This window comes from Schistocerca piceifrons, chromosome 6 (assembly GCF_021461385.2).
Source record: "Schistocerca piceifrons isolate TAMUIC-IGC-003096 chromosome 6, iqSchPice1.1, whole genome shotgun sequence".
NCBI lineage: Eukaryota > Metazoa > Arthropoda > Insecta > Orthoptera > Acrididae > Schistocerca > Schistocerca piceifrons.
The window spans coordinates 301,339,980-301,358,052 of NC_060143.1; the positions used below are offsets into that span (position 1 = coordinate 301,339,980).

Below are 18,073 nucleotides of genomic sequence, written 5' to 3' on the forward strand. Positions count from 1 at the left end.
GAGACAGAACGAAAATACCCTCGAGAACTGCTAAACGTAATTTATTGTATTTTCTATATGTCTTTATATCGTTTTGGTGTAGTCACCTGAGTTAAAGATTACTTAAATAACTTTAAGACTTAAACATAAATCTACGTATAAATGTGTAAAACATGCTATTATATTTGAAAATTTGTTGTTTTAATTGTAGTATTAATCTCGATATTAAGACATTGGATAAAGCTTACTTGTCCTGTATTACAAGTACGTACCTTGTACATAACGTGATCGAATGGGAACAAATAAAAATCAACCAGTCAGTACCGAATTATGTCAGAAAGATTTGTGAAGCTATCCACAGGCTTGAGAGTGCTGGTAAGCAACAAAGTCACCTGACGTCAATCACAGTGAATGCATCTGGCAAGCCATCGAGGAAAGTGTGCCTTTCTTTGGACCTGTTTCAGTCTATTATCTTGGGTTTTAGTTGAGCGATCCTAGATTCAAATGCCTCCAAAATACATTCTGTGTACCATGGAGTCAAAGCAATGAGGCATTGATGCCGTCGTAAGGCTGAAAGGGGGCGCTACATGGTAACAGGGGGAATCTAATTTATCACAGTAATTGAATGTATTTCCGAAAGATGCAGTATAGAGACACAGGGGTAAACTAAATGTCATAGGAGTCACGGGAGGACAGATCAAATCCTCGACAGATCATGGATGTGTGGGTGTACCATATATTAGTCACTACCTTAAAATACTCAGGTGGACTAGGAGTACTGTAGGTGGTGTAGAACTGGTGCCATGCAGTCATCTCGTCCCGAAGTGTTGACGTAAATCGTGTCAGTGAAATGTATGCTTGTGGCAGTCAGAGCAGTAGAAAGGAGCTATGATGACATCCTGTCCTGTTGATTGGACTGTCAATGCGGACAGCACAAAGTGACTACAAGAAACGGTGTATCACTGGCAGCCATGTAACATGTCGTGATAACAGTGGGCGTAAAACTATTCTAACCGATAGGGAATGGAAACGAGTGTCACGTTTAACCAGTGACAGTCACTTTCAAACCAGACAGGAGAACTGGGATTGTCAGTGACTGCAGGTCCATCTTAACCAGTTTTCGAGTTAACACTGCCAAGGAAAACGTGTGCAATCTACGTTTTGAGTCCGATACATCGCCAAAGGTCATTGCCAACAGCAGCTCATAAAACTGCACGTCTTCAATGCAACAAGCGACACGAAAACTGCAAAGAAGCTGGTTTCAGGTGTGTAGTGTGGGCTAACGAGTCGCAAGTTTGCCTCTTTTCAAATGATGCAAGAAGTCGAGTGCATCACAAACCAATAAGGCGATACCCCAAACTGTTTGAAGGGTATATAGATCAGGCCAGAGAGAGTCCTGTGACATTTGAAGATGCTTTCCGTACAAGAACTTGGACCCACTCAGTCGCATTATCTTGAATGTGAACTAGGATGTTTCTTTCAAGATTCGTGCCGGCCAAGTCTTGCTCTTCCTTCTACATCTTCATGGTAATTGTGCTGTGGACACTGCCCTCTTCCAAGATAACAACTGCCCATGGTCACAGAGCTGCACACACACTTTCCTGATCTGATGGACACTCGGGCGTCCTGTAAATTTAGACTGGCCCCCTATATCATCCGATTTTCATCGTATGAAAAGTACCTGGAACTGTTCGGAACACTGGGTAGAATCTAGCAAACAACATCCTAAATCGTCAGTAGCTCTACGAAATTTAAATATCAATGAGTTGCTTCACTTGGCTATAATTTACTTCAAGAAATTTATGGTATTTTGTCCTCGCCGAATCGAAGTCATTTTCAAAACTAGAGGCGTAATTACACGTTATTGGCGTGATGTGTCCTGTGGGTCGAGTAACCTTTTGTCTGGGGTTGTTATATTCCTTCGACCGCCAACACAGCACTTTAAGCCTACCAGCGCTGCAACACCACTGAAATGGTTTCTTTCCACGATGATCATGCCTAAGAGTGGGTTCGGTGAACCAACAACTGGTTGTATTCCTTAGTCTCCGTCCAAGTAAATGAGATACAACATCTTTCCCTTAAGTTATTGTTTATTGAATATTACATGAAACTATAGTGACAATGAAATTTATGGAAAACACGTTCTTTAAAAGAAAACAATGAAGCTTTTAATATTGTGTGGACAACAATCCCACCCCCACTTTGGTTTTCATGCTACTAAAGGTTTTTCTGTGTAACATTTTTTATTCTCCGCCCCTACAACAATGCAAGTCTACGTTTGTTATTGGTTGGCATTCTTGATATTCTCTACAATCAGTTTCTTTTCAGAGGAAATGATTGCTGATGACATTCAGCAGTTATTTGTTTTGTATACTTCCAGTGATTTAGTTCAGTTCCCTGCTGTTTACATCGAGACTAAAAGAATACGTGAATCATCTTTAGAAAGAGTTCTGAATGAAATTTTAGCTGAAGATTCCAACTCAGGGAGTGAAAACGAAGATGAGATTGGGGTTATGGAAAATGATTCAGATCAGAAAAGTGATGTGGACGTGAGAGTCGATGAACACGATGTAGTGACCATCAGGGAGCGACTGTTGTCAAGTCTGGAAGAAGGTATGTAAACGCACAGCCCAGAATATATAGGTCTCTTGCAAATATTACAAGCGAGCAGGCTGGAGAAACTCCAACTGGTGTCTGTCATTCTCGTTGATGCTACTTTTTTCACCTGACATCATGTGTATTATAGTGTCGCAGAAGAAGCTGAGTAGCACAGTCACTCTGGGGTTGTGGTTATGATTCTAGACTGTTGCATGGAGGGTTGTGCGTTCAAAACTCACCTGAGCTGAAACATTTTAATTTCTATATTCGGTTCGACTACATTCTAGAAGTATTCACAAATGTCAAGAATTATTGTACTGGAATGTTCTTTAACTGTATATATACTGTAGGTGTTCTGGCCGGAGGCAGTTCGCTCCACATTCTTGTTTGTGCAAGTGCTGAATAAACCTTCATTAAGTGAAGTTGGTGTTTGTCTTTCATCTAATTACACCTTCTTCTAGGTGACAATAGTAAAACATTCAAATGAAGAGGTAGTCAGTCTAAATGTTACTTATACTAATTAGAAATAATTGCATGCCTCTACAGGAATACTGATACTTGTGAGTGTAAATATGGACAATTCCGTCATTGTACATGGTCAGTGGTCAAACCTAAGGAGTCGGCTTGTTCACAAGCATATTATGGCAAGGAAACATTTCAAGGAACTTATTAGAACCCAGGGGTGTGATGACAAAACTACCAGCCAGCAGAGAAAGGAAGCAAACAAGTACACAGCAGTCTGTGAAGTTTTCAACAAAGTGAATAATAGGTTTCCACTACTGTATAAATCAGGACTGCACCTCACCATTGATGAGTGCTCAGTTTGTTTAGAGGTCGCCATCGCTTCAAAATGTTTATGAAGGAGTGCCAGTACAGCATCCCTATACACATGATGTCATAAGCAGTAGACAGACACACCATGAATATGGAACCCCATTCAGGTAAAGTACAGAGTTTTTCCGAGGAAGAACAAGGTTCAGCAGCTGTCGTTAAACATCTGCAGCATATGTGAAAAATACTGGTCAAAGTATTACTACAAACCGATACTACACATCCGTGGATTTGCCGTAAGAGTTAAGGAGTTATACTAAGACTACAAAGTTACTATGGTAGAAACTCTCCAGTCTAACAGCAAGCATATTTCCGACATAATGAAGAAAACATCAGATTGAGAGCGACTTTCGTAAATGTTTTTGTTCGCCATCCGTTACTTTGGAATCCTACATAGCAGAAACAAAACCAAGTAAAACCTTGCTGATTTTATCAACAATGCACCAAGATAAAGACAATGAAGGAGGAGATAAGAATAAAACCCATATAAATATGGATTATAATTCCACTGAAGGTGGAACTGATACTATAGATCAAATGGCTCTATCAGTATTTTAATCTCTTGTCAATATCTGTACTAGCAATGCCACCACCATATTCACCCAGAAATATCCAAGACGGAATGAAGAGAAATTCGACAAATGGAAACATTTTCTTCTGCTAGATGGGTTGGAACTAGTGAAACTGCAGGTAGCAAAAAAAAAAAAAAATACTAATACATGATGGTTATCCAACTAAATTATTCAGTCAATGGAATATGTTCTACAGAAGAAAATCAAAGAAGTGATGACATGTGCAGAGCTGCTTCCGGCAAGGAAAAGTCAACATATAATTGTGTAAACGAAACTAAAACAAAGAAGCAGAAGTACACAAATCTAAGTAAACCAGGCATAATCACATTCAGATAAAACTGTGAAATGTCTCCTGCATTGAAGCTGAGGACTCAGAGTAGTTTGTCAAACATAACAGCACATCTGTACTTTGTATTGTAACATGGGAATTTTTGATTGACTGAACATAATATTTATAACTATTAACAACATTTATAAGTCACTGCCTTAGTTAAAATACATAAACTTTTTTGAAAGTTGTAATTCTTATCAATAGACTATCTTAATATCAGTAGGTTCACCAAACCCCCCTTCTCTTCAGCATCCATGTTACAAAAAGCAGCTCAGGGTTCCTATGATTATGCTATGGCTCTGCAAACTAAATAGGGATTCTGACAAAATCTGTTCAGCCTTCCAGCCAGGTAGACTATATTGAAATTCTGCTACATTCTGATGAGTGATATTCTTTATCTTCTGGGAATAATGAGTGAATGAGTGAACAAATGAATATTAAGTATTTAATACAAGTGATTGTTACAGTATACAGGTACCCACTGGACAAGTGGGTCACTTTCATTAAAATCCTTGATAGTTTACTGTGCTGTCTAGCAGACAAATGGAAGGGATTCAAAAAATGGCTCTGAGCACTATGGGACTCAACTGCTGTCGTTATCAGTCCCCTAGAACTTAGAACTACTTAAACCTAACTAACCTAAGGACATCACACACATCCATGCCCGAGGCAGGATTCGAACCTGCGACCGTAGCAGTCGCACGGTTCCGGACTGCGCGCCTAGAACCGCGAGACCACCACGGCCGGCTGGAAGGGACTATTAATTTGTAGTGATTACTATGTAAATTTATTGAAAGATTCTGAGAGGCAAAGTGATCAAGCAATGCCATTAGCCACTAGTAATTTACTACTAGTTATAAATTTACCTATGCAAGTTTCTTAAAATAATACTACCCTTAAAGATGATGTGTTCAAATAAAGCAGAAATGTAAAAATGTATGTCTATCCTTTTGTAAAAAGATTATTAGATCACTTTGCACAATCGCTCACATTATGTAATTTATCTCCATGCCATTTAGAAACCAAAAAACAGTGAGGTTGGTTAATGACAGAACAACTGAAGATTTTAAACAAATCTTTGAAAAATATTGCCTAGGATATGTTTACAATGAATGTAATGCAAGATCTAAATTCAACACTTTTCTTGGTGAGTTGTTACCTATTTTTGGAAGTAGCTTCTCTAAAAATACGATTAAATGCAATACTAAGAATTCATTAAAGAATTCCTAGATCACAACAGGTGTGAGAGTATCTTCACAGTATAATGGAGACATATAGAAAATAGCCAGAACATGTATTAATACAGAAATACTTTCATAGAATAAACAGGACTGCAATATAATAAAAAAAGTTATAAAGTTGCAGGGGTATGCACATCTTGTCCAAAACTGTCAGATCATAAATTATATCAAATTAATATGGAATAGTGTTAAAAGAGAGACAGAGAAAGAAGTCATAGAAGATAGTATTATTTGTGTTATAGGGAATATGTGAAAGATACTTTTAATAAATATTTTTATAAATGGGTGAAAAGTTGGTGCAAATAGTTCAGAACAGAAAGCAAAACAATGCAAGATACTGAAGAAATGAAATGGAAGACGTTTAGTGAAAGCAATATTCTCAACTCCACATCAGAATTAAGGAAAATCATCACTATTTCAATAGGTGGAAGTTCATATGGAGAGGATAATACCTCCAACAAGGCACCAAAAATATGTAGCCCTAAAATACTTAATGTTCTATAACACATAATGTTCTTAGTCATGTATTTATGATGTATGTAATAGGTTGTTAACTTAGAACGTTTTCACAGACATATTAAATATGCCATTGTTAGGCCTCTCCATAAGAGAAGTGAGTCAAAGGGTATCAATAATTATCAACCAGTGTCATTCTGTACATAATTTTTAATTGTTTGAAAATGTAGCATACCCCCAGATTGCCACCCACCTTTGATTGCCATCCACCTATATAATGATTGGGTACTTAGAAAATTGCTTTGGATTTCGAAATGACCATATTATTTGAATCAGAAGCCATGATTATTTCTGTCTGCAGATGATACAAGCACTGTCATGAAATTGAGCTAAGAAATTAGTGAATGATGTTTTTGTGAAAGATGCTACTGGTTTTGTTCTAATTTACTGGATTCAAATTTTGAAAAATACAGCTCATTCAGCTTTGTACAGTCGAAAATATGTCTTGCCTATTAACCTACAGATATCATTCCAGCAATAATTAATAAAGTTGGTAGATAGTTTTCAGTTCTTAGGTGTGCATACCAACTAAAACTTAAACTAGAAAAGCCATATAGCAAACCTGCTAGAATGTTTGGGTTGGCTACTTTCGCCATAAGAATAATTGGCAGCTTTGAACATACAGATTTACATACATTAACATATTTTAATTCATTGGTGCCTTATAGTATAATATTCTGGTGTAACTCCTCACTTAAGTAAAAGGTATTTATTGCAGAAAAGAAAGTAATCTGAATTATTTTTGTGGTTCACATACATACATATTGCTGACATCTCTTTAAATATCAGGGAATAGAAACTATACATAGTCCATTTGTTCAGTAATGAAATTTGTTGTCAACCATGTATCGAAGTTTGACAGTAACAGAGATATTCGCAAATACAACGCTAGAAAGAAAAATGATCGCCTTTGACTTTAAGAATCTAACTTCAGCACAAAGAGTTGGAAAATATGCAGCTGTAAAACTCTTTGACAATCTGACAATGGAATTAAATGTGTGACAGAGAGCAAAAGTGTTTGTAAATCGCCTTCTGTCACAGATTTCGAATGTTTAGCTATCAACTTCCACAACTGCTGCTTTACTTTCTCTTGACACATGAGCTGACAGTTACTAACGAAGTCAGGACAGTTTTGATGAGGTCTGTTTAAAATTCCATCAGCATCATATGAGCTCTTGTTTTGTAGAACATTCAAAATTCTATTACTTTCACTACAGTGAAACATATTGGTGCTACTCCCAGCTGCTTAACATTTTGTGGAATGATATTTTGAAAATATTTTCTAGCTTCTTTAACTGAACCATTTAATCGTATTTTTACTGCTACATTTAGAAAGTACAGGGTGGGGTAAATAAAAGTGGCCTATAGAACGGAGCTCCATGGTACAAAGAAACTCAGGAGAGAAAAGGAAATGCATTACTAACCTGACAATGGTAGATGATGAAAGTGATTACAATTCATCTCTTGCCACTTTTGGGACTTGGTCATTAAGTTGCTGAAGGTGCATCAAAGACAGACTGCTGGAATTTCTGCAATCTCATCCAAAACGTTCTGCTGCAGTTCTTGAAGACTATGAGGGCTCTTGTAACACACCTTATACTTGAGGGCTCCCCACACAAAGTAATAGCACTGACAGATAAGGTGACATGGGTGGCCAGGTAGGACCCCAACCAGACTGATTTCTGCTAACGGTTCCATTAGTCGTGAAGATTGTATAAATGTTCTCCGAGGGTCGGCCGGCTATATGGGCAGTGGTTCTACCCTTTTGGAAGTAACTGTAGGTCTTTTCCTTCTCCATTAATGCTGCCACAAATGGTTTCCAAATGTTGACAATGTAACGAGCCAAACTCTTGATCATCCAATGGTGCTTTGTGAAAGTTATGGGGATTCTCTACTTGCCAGAACCTGTGATTCTGTGAGTAGACATAACCACTCAGGTGAACCAGATTAACCTGATATAAAGAACAGCTTCATGTCCAAGCCATTCGTTGTTATCTCAGTAAACAGCCACTCATAAAACTGGAGGAGTGGGAGAGCATCTGCTGGTTTCAATGGATGAACTACAGACACTCTCTAGAGATGCATTTGCAGGACCAGGTGAAGTTTTCGTCTGCATGATCGACGTAATATGCCGGTTCTTGCGATAGGCATCGGGTTGATTTGGTAGGGTCCTGAAGCATTTTCTGGTGAATTGCAGCCAACTTTTTCTGGTGTGCAGTCACATCTCGGAGTGGTTTTTGACTTGTTCAAATTAGATCCCGTCTGACACCATTTCCATGACTTTATTGTTACTTAACAGCTTCTGCTCTACTGTGAGTACCCTTGGCCGCTTTGCACTACTACACTCACACTGACACAGGCCGCACTTTGCTCTGAACTGGTGTGGATCACTTGACAGATGTGCACGTGGTGCACGCGTCACAGGGTTTGGTTGTATGCGTACATTCAAGTCCAGTGGTATCCACCCACTTGGGCTTCTTTTATTTTCTTCACCCTGTAGTTGTTAAAAATACAACTTATCAATTCTGTGTAACGACATTGTTATTTCATTTAATTCTGATGGTGTCTTGGACACAGTCTGGTTATCCTGCCTCCTGCTTCACAATATCCCACGTAATTTTAATCATATTATCTGCATTATTAGTTTTTGTCAGGATGTGCATATTTCTGGACATTTTAGTGACTTTCCTTAAGATATTAAATTAATTTTTTTTTTGTAGAATGCAAGTAACGTCAGACAGTGACTTGTTTTTGCTAATTCCTTACTTATGAATGGTTTACTTCTTGGACAACTACTTAGGAAAGCTACTTTCAAATACTGACACAGGTTTACTGTGTAGTATATTGAATTTCACATTAACGTCTCTTTCTGTATATATGCCACCCTGCATTGCCTCTTTCAGATTATTCTTAAGCACTGTACTGTATCTTGGTCTCTATGAACAGGCTTCGGAGCTCTAAGTTACTATTTTTTTTATTTCCATTAATTGTGCTTCACGATCCCTTAAGTCCATTAACAACTGGGTGCACATTAACTGTTTCTGGCTCAGCGCTGTCTATAAAAATGCTATCTTCCTGCATATGCCATGAAAAATTCACTACTGAAAACAGATTGAAACAGCTAAATAATGATTCCAGTTCATTTTTACTGCCAAAGTCTTTAAATAAATCTATACTGGGATCTCCACAAATCACTAATTGTTTCTGAAACTTCCTGGCAGATTAAAACTGGGGGATGTTTCCAGAATGAGATTTTCACTCTGCAGCGGAGTGTGCGCTGATATGAAACTTCCTGGCAGATTAAAACTGTGTGCCCAACCGAGACTCGAACTCGGGACCTTTGCCTTTCGCGGGCAAGTGCTCTACCAACTGAGCTACCGCAGCACGACTCACGCCCGGTACTCACAGCTTCACTTCTGTCAGTACCTCCTCTCCTGCTCGTGTTTTTGTCCTTGAGTGGAATTATGATTATAATAAACATAAGATGATCTGGACAACTGTTTAACTTCATCAGCTAGATGAAAACCCCATACGCTCTTGTTACTAGTGATTTTTGTAAGAACCACACCAAGGACTCATTTGTTGGTGCCATGAATTTTCTAATGTTTCCAATGTGTGACCGCTTTTCATTTCACATCTGAGCCAGTGAGGACCTATCTGCACCTCGATAGGTTTCAGTTAATTGTTGTCAGAGTGGCAGTTACTATTAGGCCATGAGCTCAGTTGGAACTTTACAAAGGGGCCTACAGACTGTTACAGGAGAAGTATTATATAGTAACAATTCAAACCATAAGAACTTTCAGTAGCAGGTGACAAATGAAATTTTTGTCCGCTTCCATTTGTTTCTTGTCAGTTTGCAACTACAACTACAGAATTTTCGCAGTTACGATTTTGTGACAATTTGCTCTGGAGTATGCCCTAATATGATGGTTTCCTGCATCTTAACAAGCATTTGTCGTCTGAACTTCGAAGTATTAATTACTGGCAATTGTTTACTCACTGTAGTCAGAATTCTCTCAAAAATAAAAGCTCATCTCGATTTGATGGTGTTGACAACAGAATACTAAAGACTTGTTACCATGTAATAAGCCCCATCTTACTGGAAATAGGTAATGCATCACTCATGCAGGGCATTTTTCCAGTGAGACTGAAACATACCACTGTTAGATCTATCCACAAGAAAGGTGACAGGAGAGGTGTCAATAACTAATAAACATTTCACTACTGACACTGGTTCTCAGAATTTTTCAGGAGGTGATTCTAGGACAGTATCCTCCGTAAACCACAGTTTGGAATTACGAAGATTTGGTCAACTAAGAAAGCCATTTACTCATTCATTCACCAAATTTTACAAGCATTTTATAACCAAATAATGCCTGTTCATATTTTCTGTGACACATCTAAGGCATTTGACTGTGTGAATCATAATATTCACGTAGATAAACTGAGATGTTATAGAACTGATGGTATAGCCAACCAACATATTACATCTTATCAAAGCGAATGACTATAGAAACTTGCACTTAGCAATTCAACCAATGTAGTCAGGGGAGACTCTTCTGACTGCGGCAAAATCACTTATGGTGTTCCACAAAACGCAGTCTTAGGTCCACTATTGTTTCTCAGTAATGTAAACAGTCTTCTACTTAATATTCAACAAGCAGAATTAATACTTTTTGCAGTATACTAACACTGTAATCGATCCAAAGATATATACTGCAACACCAAAAATGCTAAATAATGATCTCAAAAGTATTATTGGGTGGTTTTCTGTGAATGACCTTACTCTCCATTTAAAAAAAAAAACATAATCATTTCTGCCCATGAAGAGGTACTAACCAATGTTAATTGTAATACATGAGAAGGAAATAATAACTAGGGTGGAAACATCAAAATTTTAAGTGTCCATATCAATAACTATTTAAACTGGAAAACATTTTGGAGCTCCTAAAACAATTTAGTTCAGCCACATTTGCATTTAGAATAATTGTAAAGCTTGGGAAGAGACAAATCAGCAAGGTGACATATTTGTATATTTTCAATCTGGTTATCTTCCATGAGGAATGCGGGTGCACCCAACAACTGTCGTATGATTTGCAAACGCTAGAGCACAACAATCAGTCGTCGTTTTTTGAGGGTTTTATTTGGCAAATCTAGATTTCAGCTAGTGTCTAGCCATTATCAATGCATTATTTCATACTATCAATGAATGTCAGTTCCCTGTTGCTCAGGTGTCTGTCACAATTCTTTCAAGACTAATGAAATAATGCATTGATAATCACATCATAATTATTCACCCATGAAGTTTGTTGTAAATATTCACAGCATTTCAAAAAGAACAATGACGTACATAATTACAACAATGGAAGAAAAAATTACATTGATTACATCACATCAAGGTCGTTTTAGCCCAAAAATGGGTGCACAATCCTACAATCAAAATTTTTGATCACTTACCCATGATATAAAATATCTGAGGTACATACAGGAAAGTAAAATTTGAGAAGAAACTGAAAAAGTTTCTCCCCAATAACTCCTTCTGTTATGCAGAACAACTTCCGTATTTGCAATGTGTAAAAGGTGGTGGGTCGAAATTACTAACTCATACCAGCATATTAAAAAAGTAAAAAATTTGAAAAAGTCTTGCAAATGGTCAGAATTTAGCCATATTTACCGATAAATGTGAGGTGTGAATGTAACCTGACTTGTTCAACATCAATACAATTTATTGCTCAAACGACCCATGGAACATGAAACTAACTACACTCCTGGAAATGGAAAAAAGAACACATTGACACCGGTGTGTCAGACCCACCATACTTGCTCCGGACACTGCGAGAGGGCTGTACAAGCAATGATCACACGCACGGCACAGCGGACACACCAGGAACCGCGGTGTTGGCTGTCGAATGGCGCTAGCTGCGCAGCATTTGTGCACCGCCGCCGTCGGTGTCAGCCAGTTTGCCGTGGCATACGGAGCTCCATCGCAGTCTTTAACACTGGTAGCATGCCGCGACAGCGTGGACGTGAACCGTATGTGCAGTTGACGGACTTTGAGCGAGGGCGTATAGTGGGCATGCGGGAGGCCGGGTGGACGTACCGCCGAATTGCTCAACACGTGGGGCGTGAGGTCTCCACAGTATATCGATGTTGTCGCCAGTGGTCGGCGGAAGATGCACGTGCCCGTCGACCTGGGACCGGACCGCAGCGACGCACGGATGGACGCCAAGACCGTAGGATCCTACGCAGTGCCGTAGGGGACCGCACCGCCACTTCCCAGCAAATTAGGGACACTGTTGCTCCTGGGGTATCGGCGAGGACCATTCGCAACCGTCTCCATAAAGCTGGGCTACGGTCCCGCACACCGTTAGGCCGTCTTCCGCTCACGCCCCAACATCGTGCAGCCCGCCTCCAGTGGTGTCGCGACAGGCGTGAATGGAGGGACGAATGGAGACGTGTCGTCTTCAGCGATGAGAGTCGCTTCTGCCTTGGTGCCAATGATGGTCGTATGCGTGTTTGGCGCCGTGCAGGTGAGCGCCACAATCAGGACTGCATACGACTGAGGCACACAGGGCCAACACCCGGCATCATGGTGTGGGGAGCGATCTCCTACACTGGCCGTACACCACTGGTGATCGTCGAGGGGACACTGAATAGTGCACGGTACATCCAAACCGTCAGCGAACCCATCGTTCTACCATTCCTAGACCGGCAGGGGAACTTGCTGTTCCAACAGGACAATGCACGTCCGCATGTATCCCGTGCCACCCAACGTGCTCTAGAAGGTGTAAGTCAACTACCTTGGCCAGCAAGATCTCCGGATCTGTCCCCCATTGAGCATGTTTGGGACTGGATGAAGCGTCGTCTCACGCGGTCTGCACGTCCAGCACGAACGCTGGTCCAACTGAGGCGCCAGGTGGAAATGGCATGGCAAGCCGTTCCACAGGACTACATCCAGCATCTCTACGATCGTCTCCATGGGAGAATAGCAGCCTGCATTGCTGCGAAAGGTGGATATACACTGTACTAGTGCCGACATTGTGCATGCTCTGTTGCCTGTGTCTATGTACCTGTGGTTCTGTCAGTGTGATCATGTGATGTATCTGACCCCAGGAATGTGTCAATAAAGTTTCCCCTTCCTGGGACAATGAATTCACGGTGTTCTTATTTCAATTTCCAGGAGTGTATAAGGATCAAAACCTATCATTGTTGTTGGTATCGTCAGAATCGCTAGTGTGAAGGTCAATGCACAATATGTTTAGATTTCACGCAAAGCACATGTCAGCAAACTTCTTGCTGCTCTGGCTCAGTGACAGATGCAAAATTTTCCTCTTTCAAGCATCTTAAAGCTTAAATGTAACATTATTGGTAGCCACTCAGTTCTTTAATTGTGGCAATATCGTATCTATTGTGTTTAGTTGTGGGTGATATGGTGTCAATCAGAGAACAGAACGTCCATAATGTTCTAGAAGCTTGTCTAAAGTAAACACATTTTCAGGCTTGGTGCATTTTGTTAAGGTGTATAACTCAATTTTCGTGCTTCCTTGGTGCAACAGAATATTACTAGAATTTAACCAATTTTCCATCTAGTGTTCATTTGTGATGGTTTTTCTCCTAGCATGTTCTGATAACTTTCTTTCTTAAGCACAACAATGGAATTGTTTGGCAAGTTGGATGTTAATTTCTCTCCCAGCCAACGGACATAAAAAAGGTGGTAAATCAGAAGAAGTGCAATAGTGTTTTATGCAGGCATTTGAAGTGAATGGTAATGGCTATAATAATTATCTTTAAAAATTTACATCATTCATCTATTCATTGTAATCTCTTGTTTAACTCCCTGACTCTAATATTAAAAACATGTTTGTATCAAACCCAGATTTCCCTCCTGTAGAGGAACCATTTATGTATTTACAAGACAAAACTTTATAAATTTATTTCATTCTATACCATCATATGATCTACACACACACACACACACACACACACACACACACATATATATATATATATATATATATATATATATATATATATATATATATATAGGGTGGTCCATTGATAGTGACCGGGCTAAATGTCTCACGAAATAAGCATCAAACGAAAGGGGGAAACCACATGCCGCTATGGTTGGCCCGCCAGATGGCGCTGCCATAGGTCAAACGGATATCAACTGCTTTTTTTGTAAATAGGAACCCCGATTTTTTATTACAGATTCATGTAGTACATAAAGAAATATGAATGTTTTAGTTGGATCACTCTTTTCGCTTCGTGATAGATGGCGCTGTAATAGTCACAAACGTAGAAGTACGTAGTATCTCGCAACATTCTGCCGGTGTGGTCGGTATTTGTTTCGTGATACATTACCCGTGTTAAAATGGACCGTTTACCAATTACGGAAAAGGTCGATGTCATGTTGATGTATGGCTGTTGTGATCAAAATGCCCAACGGGTTTGTGCTATGTCGCGGCTAATCCGCACATCAGTAGCAGACAAATTGCTCCAGAATCGGGAATCTCAAAAAGGTCGGTGTTGCGAATGCTACATCAACATCGATTGCTCCCGTTCCATGTTTCTATGCACCAGGGATTGCACGGCGACGACTTTGAACGTCGTGTACAGTTCTGCCACTGGGCACAAGGGAAATTATGGGACGTTGACAGATTTTTTTCACGTGTTCTGTTTAGCGACGAAGCGTCGTTCACCAACAGCGGTAACGTAAACCAGCATAATGTGCATTATTGGGCGACGGAAAATCCACGGGCTGTGACAAGTGGAACATCAGCGACCTTGGCGGATTAATGTACGGTGCGGCATTATGGGAAGAAGGATAATTGGCCCCCATTTTATCGATGGCAATCTAAATGATGCAATGTATGCTGATTCCCTACGTAATGTTCCACCGATGTTACTACAAGATGTTTCACTTCATGACAAAATGGCGATGTACTTCCAACATGGTGGATGTCCGGCACATAGTTCGCATGCAATTGGAGCGGTATTGAATAGCATATTTCATGACAGGTGGATTGGTCATCTAAGAACTAGACCAAGGCCCGCATGTTCACCGGATCTGGCGTCCCCCGATTTCTTTCTGTGGGGAAAGTTGAAGGATATTTGCTATCGTGCTCCACCGACAACGCCTGACAACATGCGTCAGTGCATTGTCAATGCATGTGCGAACATTACAGAAGGCGAACTACTCGCTGTTGAGAGGAATGTCGTTACACGTATTGCCAAATGCATCGAGGATGACAGACATCATTTTGAGCATTTATTGTATTAATGTGGTGTTTACAGGTAGTCACGCTGTAACAGTATGTGTTCTCATAAATGATAAGTTTACAATGGTACACATATCACATTGGAACAACCTAAATAAAATGGTCAATGTACCTACGTTCTGAATTTTAATTTAAATAACCTACGTCTCGGATAAAATGGTTGCCTCTACTCACCGAATTATTCACACGTCCTGATAATACATCAAATAAAGCTCGTAATTATAGGGTAGACCAAAAAACAGAATATATGAGAAACGGGATATGCAACGATTCTACTTCCGCCAACGAGCATTTCGTGTAAGAACCATGAAGATAAGATTAGAAAGATTAGGGCCTTTACAGAAGCATACAGAAAGTCGTTTTCCCCTCGCTTTATTTGCGAGTGGAACAGGAAAGAATATTATTAGTAGTCGTACAGGGTAGCCTCCGTCACGCACGATACGGTGGCTTGCGGAGTATCACACAGATTTCTCTAGTATGCTCCATAGATTATAATCGACTTTTAATGCTCTGGCAACATTAAAGTGTAACTGTTGATTGATTGATAAATCTATAATAGACTTGAAGAACGAAATATACGTGAAGTGCTGTTTTACATTTGTGATGTATCTACTACCACAGAAAACTGTTTGTAGCCGACACCTAATAAAATTTTAAAAAATTGATAAATTTCTTTGATCTTCCCTCAGACTAATGTTTAAGCGTGGAAACAAATGAAAATGACTCGAATTCCTTGTTAATTATATCTCAGCAGAAGATTTTTAACTCATCACCATTTGCACTGGTAAGAGATCTGTAATTGTATATCCTGTCGTAGCGTATCTGATTTCTCACACATACTTCTATTTCAGCATATTTTGTTTTTAGATCTCATACGTAATTCCAAGCTTTTACTTGAATCGTTATCAGGATGGATGAATAATTCGGTAAGTAGAGGCAATTATTTTATGCGAGATTAAACGTAACGATATCAGCATGCAGACGATCATCCCTTTCCGCGTAGCGTAATAATTACACATGACATTATAATTTAAGTGTAAATATTTCATTGCAAACTTAGGATCCTATAGGTTTACCTGCTCTGGTATCATTATCGTTTAAGAGTGTGATGATGAACTTCTCTTACTGTTACGTATCAGCGACTATCTTATTCTTCAGTCAGTGAGTATAATAAAGCACATTAAAAGCTTGGCGGAGAGACAGATTCTGGTCTGGTCCTCACCTTCTTTGTTGACATATTACGATAAAAAATCGATATTAGTTGTATAGTCATTTTAAATCCTTGGTTCACGCCTTTTTAATTGATTTCAACAATATCCCTGACGCACTATTCTCATTTCATGTTTGTAACATGTCAGCCGTACTTCCAGAACTCTAAGATGTGAATTGTAATCAATTGTAGACACAAGATTTGCAAAGACTCTCTCCGCGATTTGATCCTTTTATTTAGATTCGCAATAATACAATTCAAGCGTATTTAAGGTTGTTTATAAATATGTTTCCAGCTGAAGAGAATTCAAACATCTTTAAGGCTGTTTACAAAAATGTTTTCAGCTGTTGTCAAGCGTTGAGTATATTTGAAATGGCGGCAGAGGAACAGCTGATCTCACAACCAATCAGAAATCAGTACTCAGTCTGTCAGCGGTAGCAGACGATCTAGGCAATTAATGAGTCATATTTTTTACTGTTTGTCAGGGAATTTCAAGCTATAAATGACACAAAATATATTTGTAACATACGAAATATATAAAACGCTCATATTATCAAACGCGGATAAAAACTGTGTGCTGGCAGTACTATATGGTGAATTATTTAAGACGCACTGTAGATTTTGAAGGTCACCATTGTTTGGATGTTGACAGTTTTCGCTAGAATGTTGGACTGGTCGAACTGCGGAAGGTGAACCGTTAAGTTCTGTAGGGATGCGAAAGCTATTAAATGGATGCAGTAGCTATGGTTGAACCAAAATGCAGTGTAAGCTTTGTCTGTCAAAGATGCCTGCAACCTGTAAAATTGGATTCTTCCTTCAACAGTTTAGGAGAACATACACTGGCTGAATTATCCTGTAAGTAAAAATTGCATCAGAGCAATATAAGAAAAGTGAAAACTTGGTGATCTGTGAAATTTGTGGTTTTTCGAGTTGAGAGATAAGGTCACATAAATAGTAATCTGTCAGTCGTGTAATTTAATTTGTTCTAAAAGTAGCTAAATATATTGTTAGAACCTTAGAAATAAATCAGAATCGTAAAAAATAATGTTCTAAAGATGTTAACTTGTTGAGGTGCAAATAGATTTGTATCAGCCTCTTCGACCAATGGCTTGTTTGTGCAGGTGTAATTTGGATTCGTAACTTCTTTCAAGACCATCGTAAAGAACATACGATAGTATCTATATTTCTTACGGCAGCTAACGTCAGTGTCTTCTCCGTAAACCTACTCTTGGTAAAAACTGTTGTTTAACGTCAGTGTTCATTAGAGCTAAAGGTATAAAAATTGTAGAAACTTAAGTACTGTAGAAAGATCTTCATTTCACAGTATTTAAGTGACAGTGGAATGTAATAATCAGTTAAATGTATTACCTAATCAATTGTTATTGATTTTAGGTTTTATTGATTTTTCAAGACCACAGACTTTGTATTGGTGCAAGATACAGTATTTTTCAGATGTCATTGCAACAGTGTAATTCCGAAGAACCAAAAAAATATCTGTTTTTAGAAAAAAATGA

At 39.0% G+C, this 18,073-nt stretch overlaps 1 protein-coding gene across 1 annotated transcript in view; it reads left to right on the forward strand.

Annotated features, from left to right (window-relative positions):
* The first annotated feature begins 16,997 nt into the window (after positions 1-16,997).
* LOC124802749 (beclin-1-like protein) overlaps positions 16,998-18,073 on the forward strand; it is a 48,341-nt gene continuing 47,265 nt past the window's right edge. Inside the window, exon 1 of the mRNA XM_047263733.1 lies at positions 16,998-17,414. Coding sequence (XP_047119689.1) covers positions 17,288-17,414 — 127 coding nt within the window. The 5' untranslated portion in view covers positions 16,998-17,287. The remainder of the gene's footprint in view (positions 17,415-18,073) is intronic.